At 50.4% G+C, this 14,812-nt stretch overlaps 6 protein-coding genes across 6 annotated transcripts; 5 read left to right on the forward strand and 1 right to left on the reverse strand.

Annotated features, from left to right (window-relative positions):
• Nucleotides 1-446: 446 nt before the first annotated feature.
• On the reverse strand, nt 447-2,056 carry BO87DRAFT_318861 (terpene synthase family protein; the record flags this gene model as incomplete). Its single annotated transcript, XM_025619818.1, has 9 exons — nt 447-552; nt 607-832; nt 883-884; nt 964-1,053; nt 1,109-1,265; nt 1,388-1,549; nt 1,604-1,622; nt 1,694-1,820; nt 1,881-2,056. The coding sequence occupies 9 exons, from the start codon at nt 2,054-2,056 to the stop codon at nt 447-449; spliced, it is 1,065 nt and encodes a 354-aa protein (XP_025475320.1).
• Nucleotides 2,057-2,224: 168 nt separating this feature from the next.
• Nucleotides 2,225-2,716, forward strand: BO87DRAFT_401002 (uncharacterized protein; the record flags this gene model as incomplete). Its single annotated transcript, XM_025625575.1, has 3 exons — nt 2,225-2,332; nt 2,459-2,582; nt 2,637-2,716. 3 exons carry the CDS (start codon nt 2,225-2,227, stop codon nt 2,714-2,716), a joined length of 312 nt encoding a protein of 103 aa, XP_025475321.1.
• A 571-nt stretch (nt 2,717-3,287) lies between these two features.
• Nucleotides 3,288-4,832, forward strand: BO87DRAFT_430238 (oxygenase MpaB family protein; the record flags this gene model as incomplete). Its single annotated transcript, XM_025627536.1, has 3 exons — nt 3,288-3,689; nt 3,749-4,477; nt 4,530-4,832. 3 exons carry the CDS (start codon nt 3,288-3,290, stop codon nt 4,830-4,832), a joined length of 1,434 nt encoding a protein of 477 aa, XP_025475322.1.
• A 3,785-nt stretch (nt 4,833-8,617) lies between these two features.
• On the forward strand, nt 8,618-9,855 carry BO87DRAFT_380307 (AP-1 complex subunit sigma). Its single transcript, XM_025624272.1, has 5 exons — nt 8,618-8,686; nt 8,746-8,779; nt 8,850-8,967; nt 9,069-9,343; nt 9,622-9,855. The coding sequence occupies exons 1-5, from the start codon at nt 8,676-8,678 to the stop codon at nt 9,652-9,654; spliced, it is 471 nt and encodes a 156-aa protein (XP_025475323.1). The 5' UTR covers nt 8,618-8,675; the 3' UTR covers nt 9,655-9,855.
• Nucleotides 9,856-10,451: 596 nt separating this feature from the next.
• Nucleotides 10,452-11,516, forward strand: BO87DRAFT_390717 (RNA polymerase III-inhibiting protein MAF1; the record flags this gene model as incomplete). The annotated part of the gene is made up of 2 exons (XM_025624944.1): nt 10,452-10,457; nt 10,536-11,516. The coding sequence occupies 2 exons, from the start codon at nt 10,452-10,454 to the stop codon at nt 11,514-11,516; spliced, it is 987 nt and encodes a 328-aa protein (XP_025475324.1).
• A 563-nt stretch (nt 11,517-12,079) lies between these two features.
• Nucleotides 12,080-14,613, forward strand: BO87DRAFT_368274 (uncharacterized protein; the record flags this gene model as incomplete). The annotated part of the gene is made up of 3 exons (XM_025621927.1): nt 12,080-12,201; nt 12,334-13,200; nt 13,282-14,613. Exons 1-3 carry the CDS (start codon nt 12,145-12,147, stop codon nt 14,611-14,613), a joined length of 2,256 nt encoding a protein of 751 aa, XP_025475325.1. The 5' UTR covers nt 12,080-12,144.
• Between the last annotated feature and the right edge of the window lie 199 nt (nt 14,614-14,812).

The raw sequence follows: 14,812 nt of genomic DNA on the forward strand, positions 1-14,812 counted from the left end.
GGAAGACAAATAGCAACATAATTGGGAATTGGAATTTCAATAGTGCAGAAATAATCTCCAAGCATCAGATGACAGTAATAGAGTGATTGTCGTTGCACCATCCTGCCAAATCAGGTAAACCCGCTGACAACGTGACCGGCACCGTGCAACCTCGAGCAACCTCTTGCTTCTCTCTGCCTTTCCTCTCTCCACAGCAACATATGAAACTGTGCAATTATTTACTATATTGAAGCTTTTTCGAATTATAGCTCGTTGATTCTTCTTCATTAATGGCTGAATTATCGCCAATGCTATCCTGATGTCCATATTGAGTACCCACGCTGAAAACAAATTACCCGCAACATACTAGACAAACGCCATTGGATCACCTGGGGAATAAGGAAATTGTCACCAGAAAACGCACAAACACCTTGAAAACACGGATTTGATCAAAGAATAGCCGCTGTCTACGTCATGGACAGCTTAAAGTCAGCGTTATTGCTTCGTACCGTCACGATTCCGCTCTTCCGGACTTGGTCGTTTGCTTTCCCAAAGTATCGACCCGATCGGAAGCTACAGAATTATCATGAGTCTCCTGGGTAACAATGATCACTTCTCAACACCTACCTCCAATGAAGATTGGCGCGAACGACATTCTGCACGCCTCGGATATATTCTTGAACGTCTGCGTCGATCCGCTCCCCCCAGGTTGGCAGTGCCGCCAAAGCGAGGTACCAGTCTCGGTAGCGCTCAATGAGCATTTCGCCCACATGGTTAAATGCCACCTGCGCTGGCATGCCATTATGACGGCAGATGGCCACTAAGTTATGGCTTACACCTTCTTTCTGTATCCCTTTGTGAGTCGTGCGTGATCGAGCTTGTATTGGCAGGTAGAAAACTAACCTCTTCCTTGCAGTATGAAAGTATGTCATTTTGCCTGGGATATATTAGTTCGGTCAGATGTGGGGGTTTGGGGCGGCATACAGTAACACAAGGTCAGTACCGATCCTCTCTATCTCCTGGATGCTCTTGCATTCAAAAACATGTTCTGGGATGTCTAGTTTGTGGGCATATCTGCAATATCCCTGGAGTTAGTGCCGATTGCAGGCCAGCAGAAGTGATAACATACTCTACTAAGGCGAAGAGGGGCGAAACGCCTGCAGACTGTCTGCGCAACGAGAGCATCTCTTCAAGCGAGGGCAATTCCCCCTTGGAGCATGAGCGTACTTGGGCCAAGCATCCAGTGCAGTAGTCATTCATGGCACGTGCAAACCTGCGGCGAATTCCTTAGACAACGTTAGCAGATGGTCTAGAGTATGTGGAAGAACTAAGCGCTACATACCGATAGGTTGGGCCTACAATACCGTTAGACGTCAATGAGCACTCCCAGGACAGTATAATGATCAACGTACCTGAGTGACTCGATGCCATACTGAGTTGTGCACCTGTACTATGGGGTAGTCTGAGAGCACTGGTCTCTGCCCAGTTTCGTCGGCCATGCCTGCTCGCAAATCCTCAACAAGCACTTGGGCCCGTTCCGGGTCATCCTTGAGGCTTCCATTATCGAAGACTAACATCAAAGCTCAGCTATCATACACAGTCATTCCGAAAGGACGGTGCTTACGGTCATCAAAAGGGAACACCTGCTCGACAACATCGGTTAGATTTAGTCAGTGGACCTTTGTGTGGTGTCGGTCATGGGCAATGAACGCACCCAGTTTCCCCAATCGATAACTGTCCGCAACTCCTCGGGCTCAGCATCTGGGGCTGCTATGGAGCAGAAATAAGCGAAGTCCGTCTTTTGTAGTCGCCTCTGGGCTCTTTCATCGAAGTAACATTCTCTATAATGACGGTAGTCTAGTTAGAGAAAGGTCATGCGGACTTTGGGGGGTCATATGCACCTTGAGATCCATGCTTCTGACAGCTCTTTCACACACTTATAGTGTCGGTTTACTGTTGGTTCGCCTGACAAGAACAACACGAACATTTCGGGGAGGCGGATGGACAGAGAAGTATCTCGCCGGGGTGTCTTGACCATTGGCGAAGATACACTCTGCTGGACTCTTGTGACGGCCATGTTCAACTGACACGAACGGTGATGATTTAGACGCAATATGGAGGCAAACAATGAAGCGATCGCTGTTTCTATGAAAGCGATGTGAATCTGGACAGCACGTCTACAGGTGCCAGTGCATGGTACTTTATATACAGACGAATTCTACGACCTACTTTTGGAACCGTACGAATGGCCAGGATGATCCTACAACTGACCTCCCTGTTCAAGGCCCAGACTTCGGGCTTTGGTGACGGCCTGGGCCCACAGGATCGTCCAGCCTCAGAATATCGTTTCCCGGTAATCGAATTTCAATGGCGCCAAACAAAAGGATTAAGGTTTCCAATTGATAACATGCAAAACCCGGAAGTTAGAAAAAAAATAATGGCCTCTGTTATACATCAATTTAGGTCTGCAAAAGTCTAGCGCTACTCAGCCCGAGGAGCTAGTGCCTTGGGTTTCTCCGCCGCCGGAGCTGAAGGCTTCTCAAGAGCAATGGTCAGTCGTCCACCAAAGCGCGGTATGAGTTCGATGATCCCTGCCCGAATACGTCTAGAGCACCCATTTGGGGCCTCAGGATCTTGACTTTTGATCGGCCCGGAAGCCGGATCTCTCCCCGGTTTCCGGGATTTAGCACGGTCTCCCCATCTTATTCTTGGAAACCTCTCCCGGGAGATTGGCTAACCTGCATGCTAGGACGATTGGGCATCATGACAACGGGGCCCAAGAACATTGATTAGCGCCTCCAGGTCCGAGAGCTGGTACAGCTTGTTGCTTTTTCCCTTGCCCTTGATCTCTCGCCGGCCTTTCCATTGATTACCGGTCTGGCCATGGTGGGAACGAGCACATCTGATCGTGATCATACCATTGGGCTACTCTGCTGGGGTCCCACGAGGTGTCTCGCCTCGCATCCACGGGACTGGGCTCGAACATCCGCCCGGAGCACGATGCGTCGTTAGTAGCTTTCACTAAACATCATGTCCCAAAAGGATGGGTGAACGTGAGGGGTGGCCCAGAACCAATTGCTTTTGTCAGGTAACACTGGCGGAAGGCAGGCCCGGTACATGGAGTGGCCACTGTTGTCGCTCAGCTCCATGACCTCTATAGTTTGTCGATTCCTGGCTTGGTATCCTTGGATTGCGGTATAAAATGCGGGTGAAAGGCGCAATGGGCCGACTATCAATTTCTAGGCATTGGCCTATTAGACACCTAATTGCACTCAATATTTGCAAGCATTGCTCGTTGATTCTTCAATATGGTCTCCTCTCTACACCCACAGGTTGGTGACAGAATCAGTAGCTGGGGCTACTCCTTCTGCTGGACAAAAGACCATCTCTCCAAGGAAGAGTTAGAGCCATTGCGCCAGCAGTATGATAGCTCTGCGGCTAACGCGCTGGAGAGGCTACAAGCAATTCGGGCTACTCTGATGGAGGAAAGCAAAACAAAGGGGACAAGCGCACCACCTAGTGATCTTTACGTCCTCTTGCGGGATCACCGGGGGGATGACGATATCCTGGCCAAGTTCTGGACCGAAGTGAATACTGTGCCTGAGTGGGTGGATTGGGAGCAGCTACAACGCGGCCAGCAATTCTTCTATCGCTATGCCATTGCCAATATTGTGGGGTTCGCTTTGCAAGGGTTTGTGGCGGAAAACTCGGTATGTTCTTAATTGCACAACTATAGGCAAGAGACGAGGAAGCTAATGATGCTCATCAGGCGGCACCTGGGGTTGTCGAGGTCCTTGTCCGAACAGGAGGCTTCTCCACCCGTATGCTTCTGGGCAGATTGCTCGAGACCTTCCAGTGGCTGATCCAAGTCACCCATTGTATTGAATCAATTCGCCCCGGCGGCGAAGGACACATTGCCAGCGTCCGGGTCAGATTGCTCCATGCCTCCGTCCGCCAACGCATCGTTCAGCTCTGTCGAATCAGGCCGGACTACTTTGATCTGGCACGCTTTGGAGTACCGGTGAATACCCTGGACTCGGTCCACTCCATCAGCACCTTTTGTTGCAATCCTATGTGGCTTCAACTACCCAAGTTTGGCATCCAGCCTACTCCGGATGAGGTCAAGGACTATATTGCGCTCTTTCGGTACCTGGGCTTTCTCCTTGGAACGCCCACATCGTATTTTGAAACTGTGGAGCGGAGTAAGTGCACTATGGAAAGCCTTCTGGCGCACGAACTCCGTACCACTGATACGTCGCGAACGGTGGCGTTTAATTTTGTGGAATGCGTGACGAACTTGCCAGGGCCATTCAAGGTCTCCAAGGGATTCATCGAAGCGGGCAGTCGGTGGATCAATGGCGACGAGCTGTGTGATGAACTGAAACTTGGCAAACCAGGACTCTTGTTCTATCTGGCGTTTTGTGGGTATTGTGCACTAGTGGTAGCTATGGCGTGGGTCCAGCGGCTATTTCTCAGTCTGGATGAACTACTGATTGCTGTAAGGTGGAATCTTATCTTGATCAGTGTGCACGGTTACTGACTCTGTACAGGGGTTCCGAAGTTTGCTGTATGGTGGAGTGGTCCAGCGAAAGTCGCGCACTCGTTTCGAGTTCAGATACGTGCCCCGAATCGGGAAGCAGACAGGGAAAGAAGCATACCGGGGTGGCGATGCGGCTACGACAAAGGCTTCCTGGATTTCTCACCCGGTGTGGACGATTCCCATGAAATGCCTGGGAGTGGGCTTCTTTGAGATGGTGCTTCTCGTGATACTTGGTGTTTCTGGAGTGGTGATAGTGGGAGGTGCGCTCGGAGTCATGCAGGGGGTGCATAGGTATTACAAGGCGCATGCATAACATGCTGGACGGTGATGACGGGTTCATGCGAGATGATTTGACTATGACTATGTTGATTTTGACATTTATGAGAACAACAACAATAATAGAATTAACTATGCGTATGGTATATACCCCGGTTCATTCCTCTATTGAGTGTCCTACATGTAACGAAACGGTTAGTATGAGTGGTAAAAGCGAAGCTACCGTGTGATTCGCAGGGATTTAATCAAGGCAGGTGACCAAACTGGCCAAGTCGAAACTCCCAACAAAGGAACCCTTGACCGGCACACGACCGTGCCCTCAACAGGGCAGGAGAAATACCTATTTAGATACTTTAGGCCAAAACTAGTACTTACTGACTACCTACTAAAGTTACTGAATGATTGATTGATTGATCGCTGGCCCAAAGCTAAGGATTGCGCTAAGAGAAAATCCGTGATGTAAGATCCCTGCTACTTGCATTTGGCGGTAGATCCTTTCGATGTCGTCTCTGCTCCAAAAAGGACAAGAAAAAGCAAAAATCGAGACTATGCGCCGGTCCTTCAGCGCTTCCCGGTTTTCGTCAGACTGAAGCGAGAAAAAAAAAAGAAATTAGATGGGAGGAAGAAGGAAAAAGCAAGTCTACAATTCCTCCGGTAAATCGCCATCTCTTCCGCTTCCGAGATTAAAATCAAAAAAGAAAAAGACGATGTATCAATTCCATCATCCTGGTTGTGCCCGATGGATACGTACTACGGACTACGTATTTTTCCACCATCCCCATCGTTTACGAAAGATACTACTACTACCCACCGGTCTATTTGGTACTTACTTTACTTGGTTTGGTTTCTTCCTCGAGGGAAATGAGGCGCGCTAAAGAAGGCCCGATCCACTCGGAAACTTAATCACCCTCGTGCTGCTGCTGCTGCTGCTGTTTTGCGTGGTTTTGTGTCTGTTTCTGTTCCTGTTTCTGGTGTCTTTTGTCTCTCTCACATCCGCCCAAAGAAAAAGTACAATCTGAGGGCTAGTCGGAGATTCCTTCCGGAGTGATTATGATGATGATGATGATGATGCTACTTACTACCTTGCCGAGCAAGAAGTACTACGACTGACTTCGCCTCAATTTCAGTCCTATTATTCAGTGAATGCATCTGTCACCGACTCCCGGAATAAGGTTGATATCATATAGTACTATGTTGACAAAGTACTATACTCTCTACACCGGTACTCTTCATCATCTCGTCTGTCTCCACTTTGTTTATCGGTCTGTCTGTGGCAATCTCCTTGTTGGATTATTCTGTCCCCAAAGTACGATGTACTTCGTTTCATCAGTTCTATGCCGTATGGAAGTAAGTAGGTTCACTAAGTACCTAACTTACATACTACTACAAAGTATCTACCTAACTATACTTATCGGAGGTGTTGCCTATCTTGGATAGTACATATGTAAATACTAAGTCTTGAATCTTAATTCTTTCTTCCTTTCATCCATCCATTCGTCCATTTGTTTACTAGTTAGTCTCGGGTGGAGGCTTCAATTTTCCTTTCTTTCCCGGCTACAATCGTTGCCGAGATGAACTACGATTTAGTTACGAACTAGTACTATTCCCGGAGACTCGGTGGTGGGTGGCCCTAATCTGCCGCCCGCACGATTGAGTTATGGTGGCTGTGTGTGGCGCATTGGTGATCCTCGCTTTTTCCTTTTTTCCTTAATGTCGTATTCTCTTTTTGGTGTGGAAGTGTTCATGGAGGTGGTGTGTGGGAAGGTTGGAGGTGTTGTGATTCGTGCGGTGTGGATGGTAGTCTGGTTGATGGGATGATTATGATGATGATGATAAGATGGGATGAACCTTGTTGCTTTGTTGAGTGGGGGGAGGGGGTGTGATTGATCTCAAAGTTTAGAGAGTATGAGGCTTACTATCATACTACTAGTATACTGCTAAGTAAGTCACAGGTTAGCATGGATGATTTGGGTGGCTACCGGGGTTCATTGTAGACGGATGTGGAAACAAAGGATTTACTAGTACATAGCGGAGTAGTATAGATGGGTGATGATGGGTAATGATTCATGCACGAGATAACCGATAACAGTATGATTCGGACAAAGGGGAATGAGTTGGAGATAGTAACAGGTATAGGATGTGCCAAGTTGAGTGTTGACTTAATTCAGACGTATTTCCACTTTTTTCCTTTATTTTTATTATTTATTTTTGTCAGTTCATATCCTGTATTACACGGCGGAAAACTCTCGGCACTGACTTACTTCCTTCAGTCATATCTACAATATCATGTATGTATCTCCTTATGGCAAGTCAGTTACTTTGCAAGTACTTGGATATCCCCTGTCAAGTTTCCCAAGTTCAAGTCACAATAATTATGGGGGCGGCCAGAGCCAGAAAACGTGTCACTTTCATATTGATTGGGTTTTTTTCATCTCGGGACCCATTTCTAGTCCATATTCCCCGTCCAGGATATCCCTGACAAAGAAGATCATGTCGGAGGGATCAATTGATTACTGTCTTGGGACGCGTACAGATATGGTCCCATTCTTTTCCTTTTAATTTCTTTTTTCTTTTTCCCTCTCTGTTTCTCTTTCGGTATTTTGTTCCGTGTGTTGCGTATGTGTGTGTGTCTGAACTATGCGACTTGCAGATAATTTAGTAGTGGTGAATAGTAGTAGACTTTAGGGCGAGGATAGAAGTGGATACTCAACAACAACCACCACCAGACAAAGAGAAGTTTCGCTGTGATCATGATCGTGATAGTGTAGTGTGTGATCTGACTGACAGCTGCCAGTTGGCCTGAATGACTGATGGGTCGGGCCGAGTGGAGTCATTTTTTCCTTTCTTTGTTTCTTTCTTTTTATCTTTCTTGCTTGCTTGACTTGGTCGTTATTGTGTGACATGCCTGGTTTGGGAATGTTGCAGGATTGCTTTTTCCCTTCGTGGGGTGAGTACATGTTTCTTTGTTCGAATTGTGCAGGATTTCGGGGAGTGTGCTATACTATGGTGCGGTGGTTATGGTTATGGTTATGGAATGGAATTAGTGGTAGGTAGTAGTAGATAGATAGTAGATGCCAGTTAGGGTAGAAAGTGTATTGGTGGATTAAGGTGAGGCTGAAATATATGCTAGCATTGTTTGCTACGGAGTAGTAGATAGTGACAGTAGTACTACTATACTTTCCTTCAAGGAAACTGGGAACTGCCAGTTACTATCCAATATTACTGGATGTGATTACCACACTACTAGGGTATGCTGAGATACTGAGCACATCTTGCCATGAGCATCCTTTAGTGTCTATCTACCTTCTAGTCAATCCTCTACAGTAAGTTACGCTGAGAACTATCATGCCCCGAAGGTGTCCATATCGCTGACTACTGTTCCTGGATACCTACCCTTATCAAGAGAATGTCTCTCTCGATGAAATAGCCCTTGGACTAGAATAGCTTTCTCAGTTTCGGCATTATTGCCTCTCTACGAGCATCAATGACTCGTTTTTTTGTTGCGAGGCTGAAGTACTTGAATACACAGGAGCTTGCTGACGGGTTGTTTGGAGTCCCTCATCGGATGTGGTGGTCAAAATGGTTGATGCACTTCAATTTCTTGAAAGCCTATTATGGAGTTAAAGACTCTTCCCCCATTCAATAAATTATCTGATCAATCTCTACCTCTCCATGATCAATTTGTATAGCACATACCGAGTAGATAAACGAGAGGAAAAGGCAGTGAAGACGGCGGGGCAACAACACCAGGGCGGCCCGTGCAAAGAATTTCTCCAGAGCTCGGCCGGCTCTCCCTCTTCCTCCCACAACTTCCCTCGTGGCCTTTCTACCTCTCTACCCCCCCTTTTCCCCATCCCCACTATCAACTATCTTTCGCACAATGGCAATCCAGTGAGTCTCTCATCGGCTACTGAATTGGCCGGAAATGCGCTAACCTCTCATTCCCCCAGCTACTTGATTCTTCTGTCGAGGCAGGGCAAAGTGGTTCGTTTCGTGGCCCACCCAACTCTGTGACCTGGCTGGAAGCGGAGACTAACAAAACAAAATTTCCCAGCGCCTTGCCAAATGGTTCACCACTCTCTCCCCCAAGGAGAAGGCCAAGATCATCAAGGATGTGACCCAGCTGGTTCTGTCGCGTCGCACCCGCATGTGCAATTTCCTCGAATACAAAGGTTCGTCCGAATCATTTTCACCCCTCACTTGGATACCTCCCCCGCAGCTCGCCCACTCGCCCGATCGGACTGGATCTGACTTGCTTCTTCGTCGTCGCCAGACACCAAGGTCGTCTACCGTCGCTATGCCTCCCTCTTCTTCATCGCCGGTTGTGCATCCACCGATAACGAATTGATCACCCTCGAGGTCGTGCATCGTTACGTCGAGCAGATGGACAAGTACTACGGCAATGTGTGCGAGCTGGATATTATCTTCAACTTCCAAAAGGCATACTTCATCCTCGATGAGCTGTTGCTGGCGGGAGAAATGCAGGAGAGCAGCAAGAAGAATGTGTTGAGATGCATCAGCCAGCAGGACAGTCTGGAAGACATGGAGGTGAGTCGATAGCGTCTATTGCTTCACAACACCCAGCCCCCCTACTTGGAACATGAGCACGGAATACCTGTCTTCGGAGCGTCCAATTGCTACGTTTCTTTTTCCGGCCCGCCCCTTTTTATACCTGCGAGGTCCCGACATCATGATCAATTCCTGCGGCAACCTCATTGTCCCCCTCCCCACAACATCGTTCCTTCCGCCCTGCCCCCTCAACCAATTACTTCATCTCAGCGAGCCATACCATCATCTTCTGTCGACGTCAGCTAATGCCGCCTCAGGTTGAGGAAGACGTGGTCACGAAGATTATGTAGACGCCTCTCCGGCCCGCGAGCGTTTCTTTGTTGTTTATACTGTTTGGGATGTTCGTTTCTGTTTCTGGGGCAAGCTGGACTGCTATACATACTGGCGTTGGACGTACATAAGCGTTGTGTTCTACTGTCTCGCGACTTGTTGCCAAGAACTAATTAATACCACCATGACTACATTCAGGATTCCAAGGAAGTCGTCAATCATTTAGCCAAGGAAGGGCTCCTGTGAGGGGATTCACAGAATGGACGGATCATCCGGGAGAATAATGGATGATTCCGCACTTTGCCTCATTATCTGGGCTGGTTGGCCATCCTTGGTTCAGTGCGCAACCCGTGAGGTGGGTGCGTGATATCACTGGCCCGACCTGCGCCACGTGACTGGGGGCTCCCCCCTCGGGGCGCAGCGCGCATCCCCCATCCCCCCCAAGACCAGTCGTCGCTCTATCGCGCTGTCCATCTCCCATTCCTTCCCTGAGTCTTCTTCCATCTCCTTCCGTCTCATCTGCATCTGATATGGCGACTTGGCTCTCCATACTCACCTATTAACTCACCCATTCTTCGCTCCTGTGCTGCCACCGTAGCAACGGTTCCACTCGCCAGCTCATTCACTCTTATCGCCCGATTCGTGACGTCTCAGGAGACAACGGCCCCGGTTTATTTGAACCCAACTGCTGCGACAATTGCTCTGATCTACTTGTCGCATCACCTTGAGTCTTGATCACCGACCACGGTGTTCTCCGCTTATCTATCATCACGCCTTATCGTAATCAGCGACTGCTACACCGCAACTCTGGCTGAAGATGAAGGTATGCAATCTAGCCCTATTGCGCCGCTGCAGCCTCCCCTAGAGTGGCCTGATACTTACCGTGCCTTTTCTTTTCTAGTTTCTTCCTTTGCCCGAGTTCGAAGACGTGACGAGTTCTCTCAATTTCGACACTGCCGATTGTCACATTGTTGGGGGATGCGATCTGTACACTACCAAGGCTGCTCGAGCCGATCGGAAACTGTACAAGAACATTGAACAGTCGCTTGAGTCTCAATATGAATCGGTTCTCCGTCTGTCAGCTTCGCTTTCACCTCCCAACGCATCGGACGCGGCCGCCTCGCTCAACCTGTCCCGGTCGAGTCCTTTCGGTCCCCTGAGCGACCACTCCAGTCGACGAACATTTGCCTATTTGATCGCGACATTAAATGCCAGTCATCCGGACTATGACTTCTCCCATGTGCTGCGCCCATCAGACTTTCATCGTGAACGGAATCTGAAAAGGGTTATGAACACGATCGATTCAACATTGTTCAATCTTCGGCCACGCGAGGCCATTGATCTGACACCTCCATCCCCCGTGACGATATCGGGTTCCTACAATGCGGGCGCGTCTTCTACGTGGGGGCCGAGAATGTGGAGGGTGATCGATGAACATATGTCTCTCAAGGAGTGCTCCCTATATTCGTTTTCGCCGGATGAGGATCCGTCGGATGCGGACGATGGAGCAATCTGGAGTCTTCACTACTTCTTCTTCAACCGACTACGGAAACGCGTCTGTTATCTGTATCTACGAGCGATCCCAATCCTCAGCCACACGCCCAGCGAGGGACTTGCCACGCCGACAACGAAGAGAACGTATGACGACGGATACTTGACACCGGAACTTGGCTCGAGCAAGCGGGCCCGCTACTGGCTGGGCGAGGGTATTGAACTCGAGAGCGAAAGCGACGAGGAAGCCAGTGGGTCGAAACCGGCGCATCCAGTCGTGGACGAATACGACCACTACCTGCTCAGCGATGAGGAGTTTCGCTCCCGATCGGGCAGCAAGGGCACCGTTCGGGCCATGAGCGAGGAAATCGCCGACTCGATGGAGGTCTAATCCTCCCCTCCCTTCTGCCTTACCTGTTTATTCTTCCATTTCAACCAACCCGGCCCTTCTTGTTGCCATTGGCCGTTTGTTCAGTTGCTTGTTCTCGTTTGGTTTGATTGCTCGGCGTAATTGTGTTCTTGTCTGCTGCATTCAACCTGCATTTGCACCGGCTAGGGGCGTTATACTCGGCAACCGGAAGGAAGGGAAGGAAAGCCCCTAATTGTAATTGAACGGCTGTTGGTCTAATGATGATGATGACGACGAACGACGTGCTGCGTCACGGCAAATCGATGCGGCGCTCAAGGGCAGGTTCCACAACGGCGGGCGTTGTCATTCTTCTGTTTCCTTCCTGTATTTATTACAAATTGATCTTTTGACTCTTTTCATTTATCCGCTACGAGTAGACAGAAGAAATAGCTATTTATAGATCAGACCAGCTATTCAGTAATCAAACAGTATTAGTAGTGAAGACCAGCGACTTGGTACTCCCCGATTGGTCCGTGCACCGCGGCGGCCAAAGCTGTCCTCCGATCCGACTATCACCAAGTAGACCATCTATCATCCATCAACAAGCAACCTCCAGAACACACTACCCATTCCACTTCCCCCGCACGCGCATTTCCGCAATTCTCACACAATGGCGGATGACGAAGAGCGCATCAAGGCTGAGAAGCTAGCTGCCGCGAAGAAAAGGGTACGCATATCCCTTATGAATGCACATTAGCTACCTACCTACCCCCGGCCCATGTACCTATCCTTTGCCTGTCTATAAAGGCAGCACACTCAAGCGCAGCGCGAACATATCACTAATGGAATGAGTTTATAGGTAGCCCAGCTTCAAAAACAGAAAAAGAAAGCGAACAAGAAGGCCACCAGCGTCGATACCTCCAAAGATACCACCCCCGCTGCTGCTGCTGCTGCTGCTGCTGAATCCTCAGAACCAGCCAAGGAAGATGCGCCCGCGGCGTCGTCTCCGGAACCTGCGCCTGCGCCGGCTACAGAGAAGGAGGGAGGGGAGGAAGATGCTAGTGCTGCGACGCAGGTAGAGGAGACACAGACAGAGAAGGCGACAGAGCCAGAACCGAAGACAGAAGCTCCCGCCGAAACCACCACATCGGAGGAGAAAGCAGAGACGAGCGAAGATAAGGAACAAGAACAACCCCAGGAGGAGAAGAAAGAAATAGAAGCCCCCGCAGCAGCAGCAGCAGCAGCAGCAGCAGCAGAAGAAGAGACCGAGCCTATGCCCGACGCGCCCACATCGCCTGGTCCCGAAGCCCCCGCGCAACCCGCCGTGAAGCCCGAGTCATCCGGAAGAGCGTCAGCGCACGGTCGACAGCCCTCTCTATCTATCCAGTCGAAGATGCGGTCATCGTCGTTCCGAAAGGGGTCCGTGTCGCAGGGGAGCAGTGGGTCGCCGTCGCCGGCGGCGAGTGCGATGCTGAAGTCGCCTTCATTGCCGCCATTAAGTGCGGATGGTGAGGCGGTGCAGGAGGTGTATCGGAAGCAGTCGACGCGGATTGAGGAACTGGAGAAGGATAATAAGCGGTTGGAGAAGGAGTTGGAGGAGGGGAAGGGACGGTGGAAGAAGACGGAGGAGCAGTTGGAGGATCTCCGGGAGGCTAGTGTGGATGTTGCGGAGTTGAAGGTGAAGTTGCAGGATGCGGAGGCGAAGGTGGGGGAGATTGAGGAGTTGGTGAGTTGACCTTTTATCTCTACATGGTTCTGAAGGGCTCTACCGGGGACTTCTAAGACTAACGGTCTACTGGGAATGTAGAAAGCAGAAATCGCATCCCTGCAGAGACAAAACTCGCATCTGCAAACCCGCACGCATCGGAGCACCGCCAGCGTCTCTGTGCCCGGCCCCTCGGAGTCTCCTCCAGCGGACCTGGTGCAGCAATTAGAGTCCAAGTCCGCGACTATCGAAGCGATGGAACTGGAAATCTCAAACCTGCGCGCACAGCTCGCATCGAGCAGCGCGCATGAGGCCCAAATAGTAGCTCTCGAAGAGAAGCTATCCGGCAGTGAATCCGCGCTCGAGAAAGCCCAGCGCGAGCTAACCGACACCAAGAGCGCGCTGACCCGCGCCTCAGAAAAGGCCGTCAAAGAGGGCGTGGACAAGACCTCCACAGAGACACTAATCAAGAACCTCCAGCGCGAGCTGGAAGAACTCAAACAAGAGAAGACCACAACAGACAAAAAAGCCGAGACCCTCGAAAAGAAGCTCGAAGCCATGGGCAACCTACACAAGGAATCCGAAGCCCGTCATCAAACCCGTCTGCGCGAGACCGAGAAGATCGAAAAAGAAGCCGCGGTGCTTCGCAAACGACTCGCAGACGTAGAGAACGAGAACCTCCGCCTCAAAGAAGAACAAGAATCCCTCCGTAAACGACACGCCACCGACCACGGCAGCGCCGGCGCCGACGATGACGCCCTCGACGAACTCGAAGACGAAGAACGCTCCCGTCTGCATCGCCGCATCCGCGATCTTGAAGGCGAAGTCTTCGACCTCCGCCGCGGTGTCTGGAAAGAACGTCGCGAGGAACTTGACCATGCCCATCACCTCCACTCCCCAGATACCTCCTTCCCCCATGCATCCTCACCATCTGCCGCCACAGCAGCAGCAGCAGCAGCAAACACCTTCGACGACGTCGACCTCATCGGCGGAACTCCCGACCATGCCCGTCGTCGCAGCATGGCCGCCAACAACCACAAGTCCCAACAGCAACAACACTCCTCCTTCTCCACAGTCCTGTCCTCCGGACTCGCCGCCTTCACTGGCGGAAACACCTTCTACGGCGGAGCCAGTGGTAGCGGTAGCGGTAGTGGTGGTGCTACCCGCGGCCGCGCTTCCTCAAACCAGCAACACCATCAGCCCGCAACACGAGGCAGTCTGGAGCTCCTCTCCGAGGAAAACTTCGACGATGAGTTCGACGAGGCGGAGTTTGCGCGCGCACAGGCTGAAGAGGAGGCGCGGAAGAGGGTCGAATGGGTGCGCGAGATTAAGAGGAAGCTTAGGGATTGGCATGGTTGGCGGTTGGATTTGGTGGATAGTAGGGCTGGTGCTGAGGGGGCGGGTGTGGGCATGGGGGAGATTTTTCAGATTTAGAAATTTTACCTTCCCTCCCTTCTGCTTTACTTTATCTTTCTTGCCCTTGAAGGTTAGGTTCGTTTTGTTTTGTTGCTTGAATGGGAATGATACCGTGGGTGGGATCGGATGGACTTTTGCGTTGATGAGAGCGGTTTAGTTTGTTTGTTTGGTTCTGGTCTTCTTATTGTATACCGGGATAGGACATGCACTGTGAGTA

This window comes from Aspergillus neoniger, assembly GCF_003184625.1.
Source record: "Aspergillus neoniger CBS 115656 unplaced genomic scaffold BO87scaffold_43, whole genome shotgun sequence".
Lineage (NCBI taxonomy): Eukaryota > Fungi > Ascomycota > Eurotiomycetes > Eurotiales > Aspergillaceae > Aspergillus > Aspergillus neoniger.